The sequence below is a fragment of the Megachile rotundata genome, chromosome 7 (genome assembly GCF_050947335.1).
Source record: "Megachile rotundata isolate GNS110a chromosome 7, iyMegRotu1, whole genome shotgun sequence".
Classification (NCBI taxonomy): domain Eukaryota; kingdom Metazoa; phylum Arthropoda; class Insecta; order Hymenoptera; family Megachilidae; genus Megachile; species Megachile rotundata.
Genome location: NC_134989.1, coordinates 12,393,629 through 12,417,346, shown reverse-complemented (window position 1 = coordinate 12,417,346; position 23,718 = coordinate 12,393,629). Strand labels below are relative to the sequence as shown.

Genomic DNA, 23,718 nt, shown 5'->3' with positions numbered 1-23,718 from the left:
GTTCGTTAATTTTTGAATCTGAACTAGGTTTTGAACTTCTAACTTTAGGTTTCTAAACTTCGGAATTCTCTGATGTCGAATTTACTATTTAATGTACTGTCACAGTGACTGTTCTATTTATTAACTTCTACTCTATTAATGCTATGTAAAGAATGTGCTCGAGGCACTAATTAGGTTTAAACTTAATAGGAACCTCCAGACCTTTGCAAAATTATAGCTCACACGGTTTCGAAGTAAAAAAGATATTTGAGTATGAAGTTTGATCAGTGGTCGGTAGTCGCAAATATTGAACCTTTCTTTTGGGCTGTGATACTAACTTGTCGTATGGTTTAAATCCATAGAGATGAGCAGCGGAGTTGACCAACCACGTCATGTTCAAACAAAACACGTATCGCAATATCGCCGCTACAAAGTAAGCATTTGACCAGGTCTCGTTCCAGCCCACAACAGGCACGACAGTCGGCATGATGAAGCACATTAAGGGCATGAGGTATTTGTAGTACCTTGAAACAAATGAAGAAAGTTATTGTTGTGAAAACTGTTATTCTACTACGTTAAGTATATAAACATAACTACGACAATTTTTTCTCTGAAACTAAATTTGCAAAATTTAATTTTTTTATGAAATCACGTTTGTAAAACTTAATTTGCAATCTGACATTATATAATTTAATAATTATTCAATCTGCATTTTTATTTTAAAATTTAAACTGTACATGTGATTTGTGATTAAGGAACCAGTTAGCAAGGGATACTGACTTCTTTTGGAAAGCAAGAATGCGATTATTCTTCAGGTCACTGAGATCGATTCCTTTGCCCTTTTCTGAGATGTCAGGGTGTTTTCTGCAGAGTAGCCAGCCCATATGTGCAAAGAAGAAACCTCTCTTCGCGTTATGAGGATCCGCGTTCGTCTCGCTGTATTTGTGGTGGAGCCTGTGATCTCTTGCCCAGTCGACCGCTGCATCCTGTAACAAGAAGAAAACAAAAATTAGAGAAAATTGCTTAAGCTTGATCGTTTAAACTATTTAATTGACTAGACTGTCTACATAAAAATACCATGACTATTATCGAAGCTTACCTGGAAAGCCATGGTGTTGCAGATCGTGAGGAACAACTGAAGAGGCCATTTTGCCTTGTACGATTTGTGGGCCCATAATCTGTGAGCACCAGCTGTGATTCCCAAGGCACTGAAAACGTAGAGCACGAATGCTGTCGAAAGAAAACAAAAGGACGATTATTTATTAATTGTACCTTATTATCATAACAATAACAATAATTACTCTAGAGTTGTAAAACGTTCTATTATAACGATGTTATAGTCTTTTCACTACAACCCTATTTACAAGGAACACAGACTATTTACGAAAAAGTAAATTCATTCTAAATTTTTGGCAACGATTCAAGGCAGAAACGGAGAATACAGAGGTCTGCATCAACAGGTGGAGCAATTCGTTACCCTCATTGTACATCAGTTTCTCTGAACAACTATGTAACAAGGACATCTTTTTTTCTTGCGTTTGATTGCACTGGATGGAGTTCGTTATTTATATTCATATTTTCAATTACTGTCACTTGATACTCAATTGGGGTAAAACTACGAATAAAGGGATTAATTGAATGATCAAAACTTCAAATTAAATCTATACAATCCTTGGCCGGAGAATTTTCGTCGTTTATAAATTGAATGTAATACGGAAATGACTATAATTTCTTCCATAAATCATTTATGTAGATTCTGGTATGACTGTAGTCTAATATCAGTTGGTAATATTATCTAACTATAATATTAGAGCTATCAGTTTCATATGTTAAGATTAATAGTATTATTTAGTAATTAATAGTACACGTCATATATTATACACTCTACGAATCTCTGAACTAATATTTAATTTACGAAGATAAATATTATCTTTGCTAAAACGTTCTTTCGTTAACTTTGTCAAGATTTTTCTGAAATTTTGTGTACAAAGCTTTTTAAACGGGACAACATTTCATTGTTCAGCGAACTGATGAGTGACTATCAGATTTAATACACAGCAAGCGTTCAATCATTGCACGCTATTATAACTAGGAAAGAGTTATAATTAATGATAAGTGACCATAATTGTCATACGATTATTCGATGGATATAATGAAATGATTGACGACGAAAGGCTTAATAGCGTATAATTATAAATGCAAAATTGGAACGTTTAAATTAGTTATAAGTGATTAGTAATGAGTGTTCGATAATGGATAACTATTGGTCTACATGTGAAGAATATATGTTACATATGTATACGAAAATGTTATATTCCATATGTATACAAGAATATGTGTTTCACAGAAAATAAAAATTATTATGACTGTACTCAGAACGAACGACTACAGTGATATAAAAGAGTATCAAGCAATCAAAGAGTTAATGTAAAGTGGAAAAATGTGTATTAACTCACCGAACAAGGTCGTTACAAATTTGGCCGACGTAAACACTAGGTATAGTCCATACACAGCTGCCAGATGAAGGTAACTGAAGATTATGACATTTCTCCAGACAATACGTCTTACATATTTTTGTTTGACTGGTTCTGCCACCACCGGGGTGTCCTCTAACGTCTCACCCTCGAACAAAACTCCCGTTGGAGAGCTGGTGATGTTTGGCGCCATACCCGCTTTATTCCTGCAAGCAAATCATACAAACCTTCCATTAAAAATCATATATTTTCAACGTCCTAAATTTCTATATTTCTTAATCTCGAAAATATGTCGTTGGAAATATTTGAATTATAAAATGTGCATACTTAGAGATCTAGTAATATGTTAATTTCTAAAGCAGAAAATATTGCTAACATTCCCAAACTTCTGACACTGAAGAATTTGAATGACTAAAAATTAACATTTCTCAAACACGAAAGTTCAATATCAAACACGGTAATCTGTTTGTAATTGACAGAATTGTTATACAGTTAATATTTATTCAGTGAGACAATTTAATGTTACTATCCATATATGCGAAAAGTAATGGTCAGTAAACAGATATGGTGTGGATGAACTTGAAAATCGAAAGGAAGGTACACGTACGCGGCCGGTTATTGCCTGATTAATTATTTAATACGTGTTGCATAATATATGGTAATCCGGGCACAACGAATTTTGAACGGGCCATATCTCTATGTAAATTATGAAGCACGAGGACACAGGCGTTTAGCAAGAAGTGCGAAAGGAAGATGATGAATTTTTATTCGCCACCTCGGATCTCATGGACACAATTATTTTCTAAACACATCATTGCGATTGGACGACACGTTTGTTTATTTATTAATTCTAAATTAATTTGGTTGGAGATGTTGCTGATTATTATCTACGAATTTTAAATAACTGCGGTTTGAATTTTATTGGAGTAAAGAACTTTGGAGTAGCATTTTATTCTATTCTGATGCATTGTATTGTCGCGTATTGTAGTATCTCTCGTTATATTGCCACTTGTTGCATTTATGCGCGTTACATTACAACGTATACTATTTACACGCATTGTATTGTCACAAATTTTATTTACACGCGTTATATTGCCACCAATTTTATTTCCACGCGTTATATTTCCACTGATTCTATCTTCACACGTTATGTTACCACCGATTCTATTTGCACGCGTTATGTTACCACCGATTCTATTTGCACGCGTTATATCGCCACCAATTTCATTTCCTCGCGATATATTGCCAATTTCATTTCCACGCGTTATATTGCCAATTTCATTTCCACGCATTACATCGCCATTTCTTCAAAAGCCACGAGTTATAATACTGCTCATTCAATTTCCAAGTATTATATTTCCGCCTTTCTCATTTCCTCGCGTTATATTGATACGTGAAAAATCAAGCGATACATACGTTATATTACTACGCATTAAATCGCCACATGTTTCTCCGTACATTACAGTACCACTTGTTCCATTTCTACACTTTAATTTTGCACTTCGTTATATTGCCACGCGCAATTTCTTAAACTGAAAATCTAAAAGTTGGATTGTCAAACTTTAATTATTGATAACTCCACACATAATCAGTTCCGAGCTAAACTTGCAGAAAGTACCTTCAGTTACGAATTCCACCCTCTTTTACCGCTCGCAAGATTAATTAAAAGTTATGGAACATCTTGTATAACAAATATAATGCGTCGTATCTCGCCGCTTAAGTTGAAATGACAGGAGAAAAGGATGAACGCGAAAGATTTGAAAAATACGACCGGTTGCCATTGTGGTGAAATGGTGGTTGAAAGGGTGTAAGTTTGTGTACGTGTGCGAGGGTGAGCATTTACGAGGGTGGATATTGCGTACCGAAAAAGCTTTCAGACAAGCAAAGAAAGAAACACTATACCCTACGAATATAATACTTCTTGTATACGGTACGCTAACCTAAATTATCACTGCACAATTAGTATTATAATAACATTAACTATTGATATAAAGTCTAAAGTAAATAACGTTGTAACAAAGTTTAAAGTATAGAAAAGAAATTCTTTAGAATTACGTACGAAGCGGGTTGATTATTTAACCCATAACACAAAACAAATTATTACAAGATTCAGTTTCTGTAATTGGCATAAAGAATATCGTAACTCGTCCTATATTGCCTACCTTACAATTTCTCCACAAAGAATGTTACGAAACAACTGTCCGAAGCAACGAATCGAACAAAAATTCGATACAGAAGTTACGATCACTTCGTCGGATGAGATACAGAAAGAATGGCGTAAAACAGGTGGGTGAGCTCCTTTTATATCGTCTACGAGTAACGTAGTTTATGCAATATGCATGCAACAATATGTATAATCGTCCGCTATTTATCTAGAAGGGGTACTTTTCAAGCTCGATAAAAGTTTATCAAGATAGAACATATCATTTTTTGTCAAGAATTTCGTACACGAATATTCTATCGACCCCATTTTCATATCTATAAAAATATTCCTAAGAGATAACGTTTCAAATATGACCGGCAACTTTGACCGAAAGTGAACGACGCATAGGTGACAGTGGACTTTGCGATGAACCAAATTATCCAGAAAGCGATAATAAATTGCGACTCTCGTTAACAGCGTAACACGTGATTAATATTCATTTATTGGAGCTCGTTAAATTCCGTGATGTTACATAATTACGTTTCTGGGTAATTAATTGAGGACAAGATATTTTAAAAAATTTTCCAATTCTGTGTATGAAGATAAAGTGGATTTTATTTGAATTTTTGAATGATAATTCGGAGATGTTAGAGTTTGGAGATTTAGGGATTTGGAAGTTTAAGAATTTTGGGGACTTTCAAGTTTGGAAATGTAGGGATTTGTAAATTGAGAAATTTGGGAATTCGCAAATATAGTAAATTATGAGTCTACTTATATACGGATCTAGGGATTTTTTAGTTTGGAGATTTAGGGATTTGGAAGTTTAAGAATTTTGGGGACTATCAAGTTTGGAAATGTAGGGATTTGTAAATTGAGAAATTTGGGAATTCGCAAATATAGTAAATTATGAGTCTACTTATATACGGATCTAGGGATTTTTTAGTTAAGAGATTTAGGGATTTGGAAGTTTAGGAATTTGGGGACTTTGAAATTTAGAAATCTAGGGATTTATAAACTGGAAAATTTGGGAATTCACAAATAGAGTAATTTGCAGCTCTACTTATATGTGGTTCTAAGGATCTAGGGATTTTACAATTTGGAGATTTAGGGATTTCGAAGAGTAGGGATTTGAGGACTCCAAACTTTGGAAACTTGAAGATCTGAAAATTGGAAAATTTAGAAATTCGCAAATATAGTAATTTATGAATCTAGATTTAGAGATCTAGGGACTTAGCGATTTGGAAATGTTTAATTTTGAAAATTGACAAAGTTAGAAACTTGGAATTTAGGGATCTAGGAACTCGAAGATTTCAGGACAAAAGTTGGATATTTTGTGTATTTGAAGGTTTATGAATTAGGAAATCTAGTAACCCCTAGATTCAAAGGATTAAAAATTGAAAAGTTTAAAAATTCAGAGATTTTAAAGTATTTGAATTTTGAGAACATTGAAAAAAATCCACATTGAAACTTTGAAGCTTGAACTGGAAGAATTTGGTGCATATCGATCATGAATCCAACAGAAAATGTCCCTAGCCCCTCGACACGACAAGCACGTGCGTACTTAACTTGAGGTTAAATCTCCGCACACTCGTGATATAAGATCGTACCTGTCCATGAGTATGCCGGTCCGTTTCACCTACATTCCGTAGCTCATCGTTCGTCCTTCGGATGCGAACATCGGGCAACGTATCTCGACACGAAATCTACTAACAACCCTTCTGTCTCGTCAAAACAGGACATCCCCACGAGATCAATACGAGCGGCAAAAGCAGTGTCCCCGATCAAATCAACGAGTCGAACACTGACACCTGCCGTGGCTCCCATTCTCTCGTCCGCCAACAGCCAAGGTGTACCTCCTTAGTCTTCTATCAACTACGTGTATGTACCAACCACGTATGTACCAACTACGTATGTACCATAACCAACTACGTGTGTACGTATGATATAGAAGCACGACAAACTTTGCCCGCGATCTACGAATAAACACCCCCTCCCATGTTCAATCCGCGAATATGAACACTTTCACGGATTGTTCGTCATTCGTTGAACGCGACGTCTCGATGACACCTGTAATCCTTTATCGGCGAAATAAGAGGCAAGGATTAAGCAGGATCGGGGAACATGGAGGAGCCCGAAGGATCCGTCGCAAACCCGAACGAGGTCGCCTATCGACTGGCAGCTGGATCCCGAGAAATCGTCCAGGCGCAGGCTCGAGGCACCGGCGTCCCGACGCCGACGGTTACAGCAGGACGTCGACGACTTTGTTACTCGAAATTTCCAACGTCTGTTGAACCCCCGGAGAATGGCCGAATGAGAGAACGACCAACCATCACCTTGACACTAGAATGCTCGACAGGGGTGGGGAACTTTTGGAGAAAGAAACCAGTGGAACTGGCTCGGTTAGCGGGATGAAGCTGAATTGCTTTAACCCTTGCTCTTGTTGCGGGGAGGGACGCAGCTGACTGTTATGGACGATTCGTTCTCGAATTTCTTCCGTAAAATTAATCCGATTTTACTCGAAATTTTTGGGTATGAATTTACATCTGAATAGTTTAAAATTACTCAAAATTTTGTAACAATTTCTAATTGTATAAACTAAAACATTCGCCCACTTTCAAATTACTAAGCTGAATTTGAAAATTCGAAAGTTCCTAAGAATTCAATAATATTTAAGTTCGAAACCGATGAGTCCCTGAATTTCTAAATTTATGAATATGAATTTATGAATACACCTATGAATTTCAACATTCGAAAGTATTTAAGTTGGCAAATCTGAAAACTAATGAAGCAGTCCAGCCAATAAATTTATAGAAATGAAATATTTTCACGTGTGCGAATTTGAAATTAATCATAAAGTGAATAGCACTATCCACATTTTCGATTCCGAGAATTTCCGCTCCAACAGAGTTAGCAGTAGAATATTCGTCCGATTCGGACCGCATTCGAAATATACAGCTAATCCGAGCATATCACGTTATCAGCAATGTACAACACATGTATGTACATATAGCAAAAACATGTTCTCCGCGTGTACTCTCGCGTGAAACTGAAAAACCGTCAAGTGACTTTGATTTATTATCATCGATAACCTTTTAACATCGTTTCGGTAACTTTTTCGAGCGACTTTATATAGAAAAACAAAAGTGATTTTTCATCGTGCCAATAATGTATTGGATACGTGCAATTTACATTCAACGATATGCAGAAGACTATTCAATGTCGCGACAAAGATGCTAGCAATTATTCGTGTCGATTACATTATGCATGATCGCGAATGTGAATCGTCGATCGTACACAGGACAATTATTTCCGTTAACTAAGCAATAAGTCTGAATGATACTTGAAAAATATGGTTCTTTCGCGAATAAAGTCAATTTACTTAACGTTGGTTATTAAGTTGCTTGTTGAGTGTCAGTTTAAGAATTTTCATCAATAAACATTTGGGGTAATAATTACATTTGTTTTGGTAGATCAATTTTTATACTTTGTGGAATTCATTGCAGATATTTTGATAGATTCTCTTGTTATATGACCGTTTTTCTATGGACTTATTCAAATTAGTGTTGTCACTAGTTAGGTATTGTCACGCATTTTATCAGTACACGTAAAATTATCACGTACACTATCTCGCGTTATATCACCATCTAAAATTCGGAAGTCCTCGCGTTATATCACCGCATATTGCATTTTCGTGCGTTGCATCACCACGCATTCTATTTCTACGTGTTTTATCGCCACACCTTGTACTTCCACGCGTTGCAGTGACATATCCAATTTCCTCGCGTTATATCGCCGCGTGATATATTTCCACGCGTAATGCAGCGACGAGATATATTTCCACTCTTTATATAGCAACGTATTCTATTTCCACGCGTTATATTATCGCGCGCCTGAAATTCGGAAATCCTCGCGTTATATCACCGAATATCTCACTTTCACGTATTATACAGGAACGCACTTTATTACCGTGCGTTATACAACGGGAATTTCATTTCCACGCGTTATATAGCAATATATTCTATTTCCTCGCGTTATATCGCCGCGTGATATATTTCCACGCGTAATGCAGCGACGAGATATATTTCCACTCTTTATATAGCAACGTATTCTATTTCCACGCGTTATATTATCGCGCGCCTGAAATTCGGAAATCCTCGCGTTATATCACCGAATATCTCACTTTCACGTATTATACAGGAACGCACTTTATTACCGTGCGTTATACAACAGGAATTTCATTTCCACGCGTTATATAGCAATATATTCTATTTCCTCGCGTTATATCGCCGCGTGATATATTTCCACGCGTAATACAGCGACGAGATATATTTCCACTCTTTATATAGCAACGTATTCTATTTCCACGCGTTATATTATCGCGCGCCTAAAATTCGGAAATCCTCGCGTTATATCACCGAATATCTCACTTTCACGTATTATACGGGAACGCACTTTATTACCGTGCGTTATACAGCAGGAATTTCATTTCCACGCGTTATATAGCAATATATTCTATTTCCTCGCGTTATATCGCCATACGTCTGATTTCTACAAATAGGTGCCGTTCTATCACCCCTATACGTTATATCACCATGTGATAGATTTCCTCGTGCTATCGCCGTGTTAGACTTCCTCGCATTATATCGCCGTACATCCTATTTCTATGAATAGACGGCATTCTATCATCCCCACGCGTTATATCGCCCCGTGATAAATTTCCGCGGTCTATATCGCCGTGTTAGATTTCATCGTACTATATCGCCGCATTAGATTTCCTCGCATTATTTTCGCCGCACATCAGATTTGCGTACGCTGCATAGTTACGCGTTAAATTACTACAGGCAATTATTACGTGTTGCATTACATCACTTTATGTCGCGTTATATCACCAAGTTGTACAGTGAAACTTAAATGAAACTCCGCTCAGAATTAATTTGTGTTATTAATCATTCGTGCAGTTGAAAATCACTGCCCACTGTCTCTCGTTAACAGCGGTCTAACGAAAGGCTAATGCGTTATCTACTGAATAAGGCACGTGACAACGCGATAAAATATTCGTTTAAACATGATGTTGGAAATGCAGTTTCCGCTTAGCAAATCAAATCGATCGGCACTCGAGTGCAGCGCAGCGTTGAAAGTGTGCGTACAGGAAACTCGCGAGTTCTCAGTGCCAAGGTTGTGCGCGGTTAACGACTTTCAAAGCCTTCATTGACCATTCACTGAACTTGACCATTCGATACGATCGATTGTGACAACCGTGAAGGGAAATCGCGATGAATTTCGATTAGCGATCATTTCGTTCGAAATAATAAGGATATGAGTAATCACCTCGGTTTTTTTTCATGTTCGATCATCCAATGACGCTGTGACCCGACTATCGACACGACAACACGTGATTCATTGCAAAATCCTAGCTAATAATCTTTAACCCTTTCGCTACGACAACCGTGTAAATAGAATAAAAATAACGTGGTTCGATTTAACTTTTCCATGCAAGATACCCTTCGAATGACACCAAAATCAACGTAAATACATAATCCACAGCTGTTTTTCCTGCTTCGATTAAATACTGAAAAACATTGCATCATAAAAATATTTTCATAAACGAAAATAGTTGATACACGGGATCTAATTTTCGCTTGAGCAATTAACGCCTCGTTAATTCGAACGTTAATAGTAGTAATTACTGGTTACGGTTTTTACCGATCAATGCAATCCATGTCGTCGTCTTTTTTGCTGGTACATTAATGCATAAACTGATAAAACGGCGATTCGAAATTCAATGGTTGGCCTTTAACGAGAAGTTTGCATGTATATTAATATATTACGTCGAAATGGACATATCATGCGATTAGGTAATAAAAATGGAAAAGAAGGAAGACGAATTACATAATTTATCGAACAAATTGACCTTTCTATCTATCACGTTCCGTGATGTGCGCATTCTTAAATATCATATCGCGCAATTAAACGGTTGTGCTTTCGCAAACTTTTATCGTAATTCTATATTGTTAATCGCCGTAATACCCATAAAATTTATTGGGCGACGATAAACCACGGTTTATCAACAGAACATTATAATAACACGTACACATAGAATTATCATATGTTTTCAACATTCGATATTCGCAAGAGTAAAAAATTTTGTTCGATGGAAATTTTAGAGAAGTTTCATTTTGATTTCTTTCTTCCTTTGATTTAAATCTTACTTCGATTGTATCTTACGTACAATTCTATTCAAAAATAAAACATAACCGTTTGAAACTATATGCACACATATAATTTAGCGCGTTACAATTTATTTATGTCAACGAATGGAAAGGTACCGTGTTGCCGCGAACAAACGTTACAGTGGGCGATCGATAAAGAGTGGAATTATAAAACTCCATTCGTAGAAAGGATTTTAATATACAATAAGGTTTTAATATAATTTCGCGACAACGAAACAAAACACTTGTTCTCGGGCATAATATTACGTTATGATGGTGTTGCGTTTCGCGAGTGCACAATGCCGTGAAGAGATCGGTGACACCGGGCTTTGATAACGTTTCGATTTACAACATCCGTAGATTGCTTGGAGAACTTGTACCCTATCGTGTAATGCAGGGGCACGGTGGTCTAGGGAATATGGGAATCTAGGGGAAACGTGGAAGAGTTGTTAGAAGACTCATCTTGAGTTAATAAGTCCGGTGTTTTGTAGAAGCATACGTTCCCAAATTCATAAATATTGAATTCTTGTAGTTGCAAATGTACTAATTTCTAACATTTAAGATTTAAAATGTAGTAATCTTTAATTTAGTTTTCAAGTCTTATATTAGTCTTCAGCTTTCAAACTAGTTACTATGCTTTGCAAATTTCTGATTTCAAACACCAGTTTCTATTTTCAAACACCAATTTCCAGTTTCAAACACCAATTTCTATTTTCAAACATTAATTTCTAAGTTTCCAAATTGACAAGACATTCAATTTTTAAATTCATAAATTTCTAAGTTTAAATTTGTAATGACACAAATTTTGATTCCTTAAAATCCCTAGATCAGGAGTCCACAAATTTGCAAATTATTATCAAGACTACAGATTTCCAAGTCCCTAAATTATGTTCTCAAATTTTCAAAAATCCAATTTGTAAATCCCCTAAATCCTCAAATATCCAAATTAGCAAGGTCTAATTTGCAAGTCCCCAAATTGCTATGTTCTCAAATTTTCAAAAATCCAATTTGTAAATCCACCAAATTCCCTAATTCAAAAATTCTCAAATATCCAAGTCACCAAGATTTGATTTGCAAGTCCCCAAATTGCTATGTTCCCAAATTTTCAAAAATCCGAAGTGTAAATTTCCCAAATTCCCTAGTTCAAAAATCCTCAAATGTCCAAATTACTAAGACTCCAGAATTCCAAGTCCACAAATTGCTACATTCTCAAATTTTCAAAAATCCAATTTGTAAATCCCCCAAATCTCTTTGTTCAAAAATCCCCAAATCCCCTAATTAAAAACCCCCCAAATCCCCTAGTTCAAAAATCCCCAAATCTCCCAGTTAAAAGTCCCCAAATCCCCTAATTAAAAGTCCCCAAATCCCCTAATTAAAAAATCCCCAAATCTTCTAGTTAAAAAATCCCAAAGTCCCCTAGCTCAAAAATCCTTAAATCTCCTAGTTAAAAAATCTCCAAATCCCCTAGCTAAAAATCCCCAAATCTCTCAGTTAAAAAATCTCCAAATCCCCTAGCTAAAAATCCCCAAATCTCTCAGTTCAAAAATCCCCAAATCCCCCAGCTCAAAAATCCCCAAATTACTAAACCATCAAATTCCCAAATACCAAACTCTCCAAAACTCAAATCCACAATAATTAAATTCGCAAATTTTCCAAATGTCCAACCTCCCAAATCTCCAATTCATGTTTCGTAAGACCGCGTTGAAACACCTAAAAGTGCTAAGGCTCGTTCCTTCGCAAGTTCCCCTGCGCAACGTTAACCCTACATGCGATCACACGATTTTCAAATACTTCGACGATTACATTGTCGACTTAATGGAGTCAACCTCGACCTCGAACTTCCTGTTCGAACCAAAGAAATAGAAGCTCTGTTTCAAATGACAATACATCGGAATACAACGGAAACAACTAGTGGGAACTAACTGATGACCAAACTATTCAAATGTACGTCTATTTCAATATTCAGTCAATATTTACATTGAGAGTGTTACTCGTTGTTAAAATGTATTTAGAGAACCTGTGCGTTTCAGCTATTATTTATAATCTGATTCAAGAGTGTGATATGTTTTTGGCACTTGTTCAAATTGTTATCTTCCTAGTGGACTTGACATTAAGCCCGTTTCAAACTTTCTTAATTCATCTTTGTCAGATGACTTATAACGGTACTTGTACTTTGTATCGGATTATCTTAATGATTTGATAATTACTTTTTGATAATGTTTTATGTCAAGGGGATTATGATAAAAATAAGATCTAGATTTGGTAGTTTTTGTAACTAGAGAAGTTTAGATTTATGATTAGAGAAATCTATGTGGGTCTCTAGGGATATTTAGAGATATAGAGATTTGAAATCTGGTGATATTTGGAATTTACAAACATTTAATGTTCAGAGATATTTGACATCAAGGATATTCTGTAGAGATTACAATTGTCTAGAGATATTTGTCTAAGAATATCTGGTGTCCAGTAATCTAGGGATATTTGTCTAAGAATATCTGGTGTCCAAAAATCTAGGGATACTTGTAGCTTAGGAAGACATGGATCTAAGAATCTAAGAATGTAGAAAAAAATAACTAGAAATCTAGGTATAAATATTAATGAATCTAGGAAATTAATCTAGAACTACAGTGATTTAACTAGTAATCTGAAATAGGGATTTGAAGGTGTAAAAATTGATCTAGACATACAAGAAAGAAGAATCTAGAAATCTTGATATATCACACATGCACACATATCCCTTTTATAGTACAGTATTTGTGCAGGTTACAATAATAAAATAAATCAAATATTTAAAAGCAATAAAAGTATAAGAGAATAAACGTGAGAATATTAGGATTTATAGATCAGTAGCAATTACGTGTATCACTTACATAATATGTAGAAATAAAAACAATAATTCGATGGAAAAATTATAGTGAGTAAGCGAAAACCGTAATAACAGGAATTTCTCCTTTCTATTTCTTATTCAAATTACTAGGACATTTTCCTCGCAGGACAACTCACCTTTCTTTCAAAAAAAAAAATCGATCCTTCAATAATTTCGTTCCGAATCTCTTCCGTTCCCACGAATCACCGTTTACATAAAAGTAGGAATCAACAAATGTAAATGAATTGCGTCAATGTAACAGAGCGTGATTACATATTTAGAACGCTACTATTTCCACCAAGTTCAATTAATCGTTCGATGCTTTTTTTTTAAATTACACATTTATAAAACGCGACTAAAGAACTTGTAGTTCTAAACGACCGCTTTTTACGAAAATGTTACATCAGCGTATAAAATGAATAGGCAGTAGTAAAAAAGAGAAGAAAAAGCGAACAAAAATAAAATCTTACATCTTTCGACACGCGCACGAGGTTCAAAACCACCGGTGTGATCGGCCTGTCACGAAGCGAATAAAATATTCAATTCCATAAGACAATCAAGGTTTTCGGAACCGAGGGCACAAAACAGAGTGCAGAAATCGAACTGAAATAGTACCCATCATCTGGTCGTCGCCAGCTTAGATGATAGTTATAGCCGAGCCTTTTGATAGAGGTACGCCTAAAATCAGACACGTTGCGACGCTGCTCAGCCGAGACGGCCTGAGCCAATCGTATCGCTTGTTGCTGCTCTCGCCACCTGAGTCGGACGAATGGTGTCCATCGAATTTCATACGACTCCTAGCGCAAGCTGTCGTTCGTGTTCGGATAGAATCGCCGGCAAGTCGGTTTGCCGCGTGGAACCCGCGCACGTGTATATATGGATGCGTGCGTGACGTGCAGCCGAGCGAACACCGTTCGGCTACGTTCGGCCATCCTCGATTCTCGCGCGATGAACACCGAATTCAACGAATCGCTCGCGATCGTGCGAGTGGAACGAAGACGTAGAGAGGTCAGTTCAGCGAATCGGATCGTACAGGATGGTTGATTTTCGAACGGTGAATAAAGACCGTACTTCCTAATACTTTCCGAACAATTTATCGAACGGACATGTAACGTTTTTGAGAAAAAGAATTCGACAAAAAATAGATTCCAAGATATGATAATGACCGTAACATTTCCTCAATAAGCTTCTATGAGAAAAATGCTAAAATGCATACGGATTTACATATGAATGGTTTATGAATATTTATTCGAAAATGTCCGATTTACAATGTCTCTTGTTACAATGTACTTGTCGACTTTTTCCTCTTTCGAAAAAATACACCGTCACCCGACTGATACTATTTGTAAATCAAATGTCAACAATTTCATGAATTTTCAGGATGATTAATGACGTTCGGAATATGCTAACTGATCTATTGTGTTAACGCATTATGTGCATTCGTGCACTTGTAAAGATTATATTGTCGACCTTATGCACGCATGATATGATTCATCGATATGCGCTCGCAATAAATTTCTCTAAACATTGCGATGATATAATAATGTTCATTCACGCGCTGACGCTTGAAACCACGTAGGAACACGTGTACCAATCGGCGAACTTGAAACCACGTAAACGAGCTGCAACGAATCTTGTCTACGAGATTAGCCGAATCTTAATGTTGATGCAACTAGAGACATTCATTATGAAACATGATCACGTTTTCACGGAAAACTAACATGGCACCATATCGCTACTTATTTCATCTCGTAGCAGTTTAAGTTCTAATTTAACTATAATTTCAATCATCAAATGTAATTCGAGTTAAATGAGTTACGATTCGGCGTAATTCAGTGTTAAGTACAATGTGGATTTACTTCATTCGACTATTTATGCACTACGTGACCATATAAGCCGCGGTGATATAACTGTCTATTAGACGCATATCGTAATTCAAATTATAGAAGACGAAACTTGAATTGTAAATTAAGAATATAACGTAACTTTGAATTATGTATAGAAGAAGAAAATATATTAATACAAAAATAGGTTAACAAGAAGCGAGGTAAAAACTAAGGTTAATAGCAACTTTTAGAACACAATTACGTCTTCATCTCGTTTCGTAATTATTGTTGACAAGTACGCACAAAAGACTGTGTCAGCAATTCGCTGTGGACTCGTAATAAGCACGCAAGTATATAAATTATGTGGTTAAAGTTATTATAGTAAATTATGCAAAATATCCCTCGGGGGTTATTATAGAAAGAATTCGTTTCAAATTTTTAATGATTCAGAAAAGTCTTAGAACGCATAAATAACGATAGTAGCCTGTAAAAATTAACGAAGATATTTGAATGTTGTTACATAAATGTACACTCGTTTGTATTCTAGTACTTAACGACAATATAAATCAGAATTCAAGGCTAAAAGGAGATTAAAATATGAGGTGTACAAAGTTTCAAAATCGAACATCACTAATTTCAATGTTGAAAGGACTTTCTAAAAATATTTACGATATGAATAACAATTCTACGGAATAATTTTTCCACAAAACATTCCTTAAATATTCCGTAAATATTTAAAAATGTTTTTCAGAATATTTGACAAATACTTCACACTTTACGCTTTATAGCGTGTAAATATGCTTAACATACGAACTTTTAAAGCGGCGAAGCATTTCAGAATTAACTGCTTACCATTTGAATGTTCGACTGAAAAATTCGGAATATTAATTACTATGTAACGATCTCATGAATATACACTATTTTCTATCGGCTGAACTATAAACTCCCGATACCCGTGTTAAGCAATACAGATACATAAAAAAAGTCATTTGCCACCGCTAATCGAATAATTATTGCGAGATACAAATTCAGCTCTGTAATCAAGACGATAAAGTAATTAAGTTGGAACATTTATACAAACTTATACTATAAGGAGTATTAAGCATAATTACAGTTTATTATTGCATAAAATACGTCAGATGAACTCGTGTGTATTTAATTTGTATCATTTTAATGTTCACCATTTTCGAATTCGTTTTCGACCACCGCGCATGCGCGTGCGCATCACGTGACCGGGTAAGCACGCACGAAAGACTGATTTATCCTGCGAGTATCAAACAGCAGATATGCAACGCGAGAGGATCGCAAAGGCTCGATTCGCTTCCTTATCCGCGTGTTACGTGAGCCAACGACTTTGCCGGACATCAATTTGGAAAGTGAAAACCGTCATTACATCACTCAAAGAGATTACGTGTCCTTTATGGAAACGCGACTTAACGAAAACAAGAATAGTCAGCAGCACGCGAACGGCCCTTGCGATTTCATTTTCTCGGAGCATCGTGATACCGAAACGTCTTCAGGGACCATTACCTTAAAAAAGATTGTAACGACGATTACACGGAACCGGTTATCTAATTTTTCATGTAGCTTTTTACCTTCGCTATTTATTGTTATTAGGTATAATTAATCTCGCTTGAATTAATGGTCAAGTAAGGAGACGTTTCAAAGGTCACACTTTTTTGTACAAGATTCTGTAAAAAATTATACAAAGCATTTTCATATTGAAATTTTTACGATGACGTATCTTTGTCGATGCGAGGACAGATCGATGGAAATTTATTGGAAATGATTACTTTAAATTTTATCGCATCTACGTATCGCGAATAACCCATTTCGATGTCAATAAAGATTAAAGAATTTACTCCGCATTAATGTTTTGTTTATGTACCGATTACTAAAATTTATTGAATAATAAGTACATGATTATGAGGTAAACAAATCGTGCAACGGAGCATAGTCCACTTTTTTAATCTGAATGTAATTTATGGATGCCAAGATTAAATTGTATCGGAACATCTGTGCGAAACATACGAAGAATTTAAGTTTGAGCATACATGAAACGTATAATCTCTCATTTTTTACAGGTGCATAAATTATCGGGGTTTTGTGGGTTTTGAATGACTTATGACAATCCCTGTGTACAAATGTTTCATTATAACGTGTGATGATACAATGATTGGCAATATAACGCGATATACTTGATGTTACAATTTGTGACAATGCAACACGAAATATTATAATATGTCAAAATACTAAGGGTAGCGATGAAATTAGTTGTGTTACAATTCATGGCAATACGACGTGTGGTGATATAACGCGTGGCGATATACTTGATGTTACAATTTGTGACAATGCAACACGAAATATTATAATTTGTCAAAATACTAAGGGTAGCGATGAAATTAGTTGTGTTACAATTCATGGCAATATAACGTGTGGCGATATAACGCGTGGCGATATATCTGATGTTACAATTTGTGACAGTGCGACACGAAATATTATAATTTATCATAATACTAAGCGTAGCGATGAAATTAGTTGTGTTACAATTCGTGGCAATACAACGTATGGCGATATAACGCGTGGCGATATATCTGATGTTACAATTTATGACAGTGCAACACGAAATATTATAATTTATCATAATACTAAGCGTAGCGATGAAATTAGTTGTGTTACAATTCATGGCAATACAACGTGTGGCAATATAACGCGAGGCAAAATAACGCGTGGCGATATAACATGTGGTGACATCGCGTCACTGCAATGTTGCAATAAAGCGTCACAGTACCTAAAAAATCCTCGTAGCTACGTAGAAACTCGAACGGCAATATAACGAGAGTCTCTAATAATCTAAAATATGCAGAGATCGATGTAAGCTTCTGTGTTCGACACTGGAATAACGCCACCGGTGAATATATAAATTCATATGAAAATGGCAATATAACGAGAGATAGGTAATAATCGAGTAACTATGTTCCTACCGACCTTATAAAAATTGGACGATTATTTTCAAAATGTTTATTGCTTTCGAAAATGTTACGAAACCTGAAGATAAGCGTAGAAGAAAACATCAACAGTCATATAAAAAATAAGTTTCGTTTATGATAATTATAAGTAGTAACGGTAAAAAGTCTATATTTACGAAGCGACGTCAATATGTTGTCCGCGTAATTAATTTCTCATACTCATTATACTTTAACATTCTCACTAAATCGCAGAAAATGGTAGCAAATGTGTGAAAGTGACGCATGACATCCACGTAATGTGTATAATGCTTACAAATGATTGTTGAATATGCAGAACGAAATGCTATTAGCTATTTATACAGCATTTGAAATTTTAATGTTTCGACAGATTTCAGTTCTTCATTTTCTTCCTGATTTATTAACAATATGGAAATATAACTTTATGCGTAATATTAATTCATAAAATATGCACTAAAAACTTTTCTGCAAGATTTGACCTTAGTCTACGTTTCGAAAATAAATTATAGACTTTAAAGGTTAAAATAGTTGAGTATATATAGATTAGTTATTGTTGATTATTAAAATGCTATGGTTATAATAATAGTGGTTAGACAATTTTTTGAATCAGTGTAGATCAATTTTTTTAACGCCGAAGACTATTTTTCATCGTGCAACGCGCAACACGGAGCTGGATCGAACCGGTGCCATCAATCGACCCTAATCGAATTGGCGTTTCCGGTGGGTGATTACACCCTCGCGTCAATTCGCGACTGCGATTGCGACGTGTCGCGAACAGATTAAACATAAAATGCCAATAATTATCAACAATTCTCACGGTTATAAAAATTTCCGTCAATAAAACATTCGAATTTTGATGAAATTCGTCAAATAAATATTTTTCACTTCACAGGTTAAATAAATCAAAATAATTCAAAACAAAATACATCAGATAATAAACTAGAAACATTCGTAAACAACATTTTTCATACGCACGTATTTAAATGAAAAATTAAAAAATTTGTAATTTACATACGGCGTAAAGAATGTTTTCATGAATAAGATTTGAAAGATCCGAAGGATATTTGACAGCCGGTTTAGCAGCTTAATTTGCACGGCGAAAAAACAATTGTGAATTTCGGTAACGGTGAATGGAAACCTTGCCTCGAGCAAAAAGACGTACGAATATCGAAAATTACTTAAAGCTAGCTGGGTATACGCTCATACTTTGTCAGCAAGGGAAGAAATGTTTTCAAACAACTCAACAGGTGTGTTTCAAACGCGATCGTTCGGGAAAGTTCGAGAAACTTCGCTTCCCACCAAATTCAAACAAATGAAACCACTGTAGGCGGTTATTCAATTTTAATAACAATTACAGTTTTAATTTCAGTTTCAAAATTGATACTCTCTTCTTAATAAGTAGCAATTTTATTATTTAAACTTTTATTTATTTATCGATGCAAAACAGTTAAAACATATAAATCATATATTACAATTGTTAAGATGCAATTTTATTGTAAAAAAAATTAATTTAATTGTAAAAAAATAATAGGAAATAATATTGTAAAATAATAGGAAGCGAAGTAAGTATTAGAAGATTGAAATTTTGTTGAACAGTTCGAAAATTTGAAGTTGATATTCGTACGGTATTAGAATGCAAAAAAAAGAACGCTAACGACATGACGTGGTACAAATTATACGTGAAGAAAAGCACGTACGGATACTTTGAAATCGACGTAGTATAAAGAGGAGACCACGACATAAATAAAACAAACAGTCAGGCGTAACGAAAAGCATTTAACTATTTTTGCGTCGTATCGATGTGTGAATTTTATTATTAACACTTTCGCAAATTGACGCACTGGCTGACGCTCGTTATCGTGCGACCGTAGTTGCACGCTTTTACTGTTATCGTTGGCAATAAAGTGTGTCGCACGACTCACGATAGATGTTATATTTTAGATCTCTGACAATCAATAAGTTAATTTTTCATTTTACTACAGCTATGGAACAATATTGAGTCGTCATCGATATTTGGGTCAAATCGAAATGTGTACTTGTCTGCAAAAAACTTGATGCTGAGAATTTTTTTATTCGAACTGCGGATTAAAAATTCCGGACTAATTAGAATTAAAAAATTTGAGAATCTACACATTTGTAAAATGGAAGCTTTGAACTACTAAATTTCTGGATTTATAACCGTTAAATCTGCCTATTGTAACTACGGAGAATCAGTGCTGCGTGCGTGAAAGTGCGCGTCAAGTTCACTCAACATGTCATATAAAAGGCAGCTATATAACGATCTTACGCTACTACCATTACTCGACTTTTCACCAACGGTAACCGAATTACGTGCTACAGAAACGGTATACAAGGAGTAAAAATAAAAATTTTAAATTGCATTCAAACATCTCACATCGTTTTCAAAGAGTTTAAATTGTACGCTCACGCTGAAGTATCCGTTAGTTGAACATCGATTAAAAATGTCGCACTTATCAAACATTAGCTTTCTTCGACAAAATTTCCGCCGCGACGTAGAAAAATCATTGCCAGGATAAAAATAAACGGCTCCACGAACGACGCAGTATTAATCAATTTCCATCGTCCATTGAAGTACCGAACGTAAAATTACATCATCCAGAAACACCGATAAATCTCAAACAACGCGAGATGTCCGATCACGCGATGTCACAGTGACCGGTTGTGTGACGAGCAATTCCAAAGCAAATGGATACACATTTTAATTTAAAATAACACTACCGGTATAAGAAAGCGAGCAAAAAGAAGGCTCGCCCGTTAGTTTACCTCTCGAACGCGTGCCGGTGCGTTTTATTCCAGAAATTCTCAACTATAATACCGGCCGTAACGGATTGTCTTTATTGGTTTGAAAAAAACGGAGAAACGTACCTGGATTGTCTATCCTCGTCGAATCTGGCAAGTTAACCTTTTCGATGAATGTTAGTTGGCCCGTTTGTTCCCTGGTGTGTGGCACGCAAAAGTTACGATCGTAAAAAAACGCGAAATAATAAGGTCACACCAGACTTGTTCCTTTTTAACGTTCGGTTATGTTCACCTTTTAGTGTAACGTGTCTCCTCTCGTAACTGAACGATCTGACATCAAAGCACGACTGAAATGCCGGCTCCACGCGACCGGAGTTAAATACGATTGCCGGCAAACACCAGAACGACGATAAACGCGCCTCGACGCTCGACGGAAACGACGCCAGCGCCGCGTCACGGCGCTCTTTCGTCATTCATCTAGGAGTAACTTGCGTCGATTTATTGGCAGCTGCCTGATCTTTCACCGAACATCGCTGAGAATCATTTTCTTTTCTTCTTTTTTACCTTTGCTGACAGTCAGCATCGTAACTTTTTATTTTGTTTTCTACGCTTTGGGCGACAAGCGTGAAAGAAAATACGACAGCTTCATCTTTGTGGAACTGTAGGTAATAAGCGGTTTAAAGGTTGATTTGATAAAGAGAGAAGAAAGCTTTTTATTTCTTTTGAGTGTATTGGTACTGAACATGTGAATGGAGAGTGACCGAGAGATTGAGAGGGAAATCTTGTTAGATTCGACGTTCGATAGTGTATTTATAATTAAAATCATTTTTTGTCAGAAATGTTTATAGTTCGGGGTGCTGTTAGATATGTTACACGCTATTTAGGTAATTATTGATTATGTAATTGTAAACACGCTGTAATCTTGGGTCGATCCTTGGGACAAGACTTAATCTGAAAAAATATATACAATAATTTTTTGATTAGAATTAAACAGTTCTTTTAGTAGAAAACTTTCTTTGGGAAAATAATATCCAAAGAAATGGTAAATTTAAAGTATTAAATTCTGTTGGAATTTTATTAAATTAATTTAAATTTAAATTTTAGTGGACTGTCGCTAAAGGGCCATTTGTGTTCGAAACTCCACTGTTATCTGCGGTCGATCATGTAGGTCATGGGGGTTTCCTTCGACCAGTACTTCTTAAACTTAGTTCCATGGAGCCCTTAGAAATGAAAAATTTTATCATTTTATCTAAAATGGTGTAGTTAACTTCTCTTGAGATCTTGTTTTACTATTCTTTCTTTTCTGACTTTCTTACTTTTCGTATCTTGATACGGTTTACCTTGCAGGAGCTTATGAAGACTTATCGATCTCTCAAGTTCAGATAGCAGAAGATGCATACATAGAATTCATCAGAAAAGAGGGAGACAAAGTTCGATTACTGTGAGGGTGGATTCCTCTTATAATCAACCCTTTGCGCTCGAAAGGTGACTCAGTCACCATTATATTTAATACAATAATTTTAAATAAGCATTTTTTAACTGATTCTATAACATGACACGTGTAATGTATAAACATAGTGAAACAAACAATAGTGGAAATTATTAGTAAAGAAATAATAACCTCAAGAAAATTCATTTAATTTTTTAACTAATTTTTAAAGCTGTTGTTCGTAAACAACACCTCCGAGTGCAATGTGTTAAGTCTACAATTATTTATGCATTTATGACATATAAAAGTAGCATCATGGGTTCTTTTAAACCTTCAAAATTCAGAAACTTTAAAATATTTTCAAATTAAATAAAAAATGTAAATATAAATTCAGTATCTCACAAATCGAACAAAAAATTTAAAAATCTGCAAAATTTGTATTTTAGAAACCTTCAATTCGAAGTGGAAGCTGCCAATATTTACTGATGCATATCTACGCAATAAAGACGTCACTTCAGATCGTTACGACTCGAATACATCACTACCTCAAGTCATCACTTTTTATCTCCGTTGAACAAGTTTAAAATAAATTAAAATTGTAGAACAGTAGTAAGACATCACGTTTTTAAATGCAATTACGAACATAATGCACATCGGTATTCTTTGCGAACGATTAATTGAATTTGTCCATAAATTATCAAGGGCTATGTAATATTATTATGCATACAGAATAATGTTAATATTCGTACGAGTCGAGCGACTAAAATATCTCGGTATTTATTGTGCATTGTTCGAATATTGCATCACGTAATGGCTTAACTACTAGTAACATAAATAAAATTTGTACTTGTTTCTGTTGGAAATTTGGAGTATTCGAAAGTATGGTAAACTACCCTCTCTATTTTGCAATAAAATAAATCATTTTCAAATAATTACTCGCAATTGTCGATGTAAACTTTTCCTCGTCCTTCATTTTATATCGGTTTGCCTGGAGCAGTTCGTATTTTTCATTGATGGCTGTCATCTTCCATGGAAGTTTAGTCAT

The 23,718-nt window shown here is 35.4% G+C and overlaps 1 protein-coding gene and 2 long non-coding RNA genes across 5 annotated transcripts in view; 1 reads left to right on the top strand and 2 right to left on the bottom strand.

Annotated features, from left to right (window-relative positions):
* Positions 1–21,594, bottom strand: part of LOC100882007 (acyl-CoA Delta-9 desaturase) — a 23,843-nt gene extending 2,249 nt beyond the window's left edge. The window contains exons 1-5 of one of the 3 annotated variants that reach the window (XM_076533766.1): positions 21,371–21,594; positions 2,436–2,659; positions 1,079–1,209; positions 760–965; positions 318–503 (exon numbers count right to left, since the gene is read on the bottom strand). In XM_076533766.1, the coding sequence (XP_076389881.1) occupies positions 318–503; positions 760–965; positions 1,079–1,209; positions 2,436–2,646 (734 nt within the window). In that variant the 5' untranslated portion in view covers positions 2,647–2,659; positions 21,371–21,594. Of the gene's footprint in view, positions 1–317; positions 504–759; positions 966–1,078; positions 1,210–2,435; positions 2,660–4,615; positions 4,752–6,203; positions 6,227–21,370 lie in introns of those variants that run through there. The other 2 variants (XM_076533765.1, XM_076533767.1) reach the window with 2 other exon arrangements.
* LOC143264849 (uncharacterized) lies at positions 11,647–17,358 on the top strand. The gene is made up of 2 exons (XR_013038818.1): positions 11,647–14,679; positions 15,052–17,358. It is a non-coding gene; the product is annotated as an uncharacterized LOC143264849 (long non-coding RNA).
* On the bottom strand, positions 21,370–23,718 carry LOC143264846 (uncharacterized). The gene is made up of 2 exons (XR_013038815.1): positions 23,614–23,718; positions 21,370–22,195 (listed from the first exon to the last, which is right to left on the bottom strand). It is a non-coding gene; the product is annotated as an uncharacterized LOC143264846 (long non-coding RNA).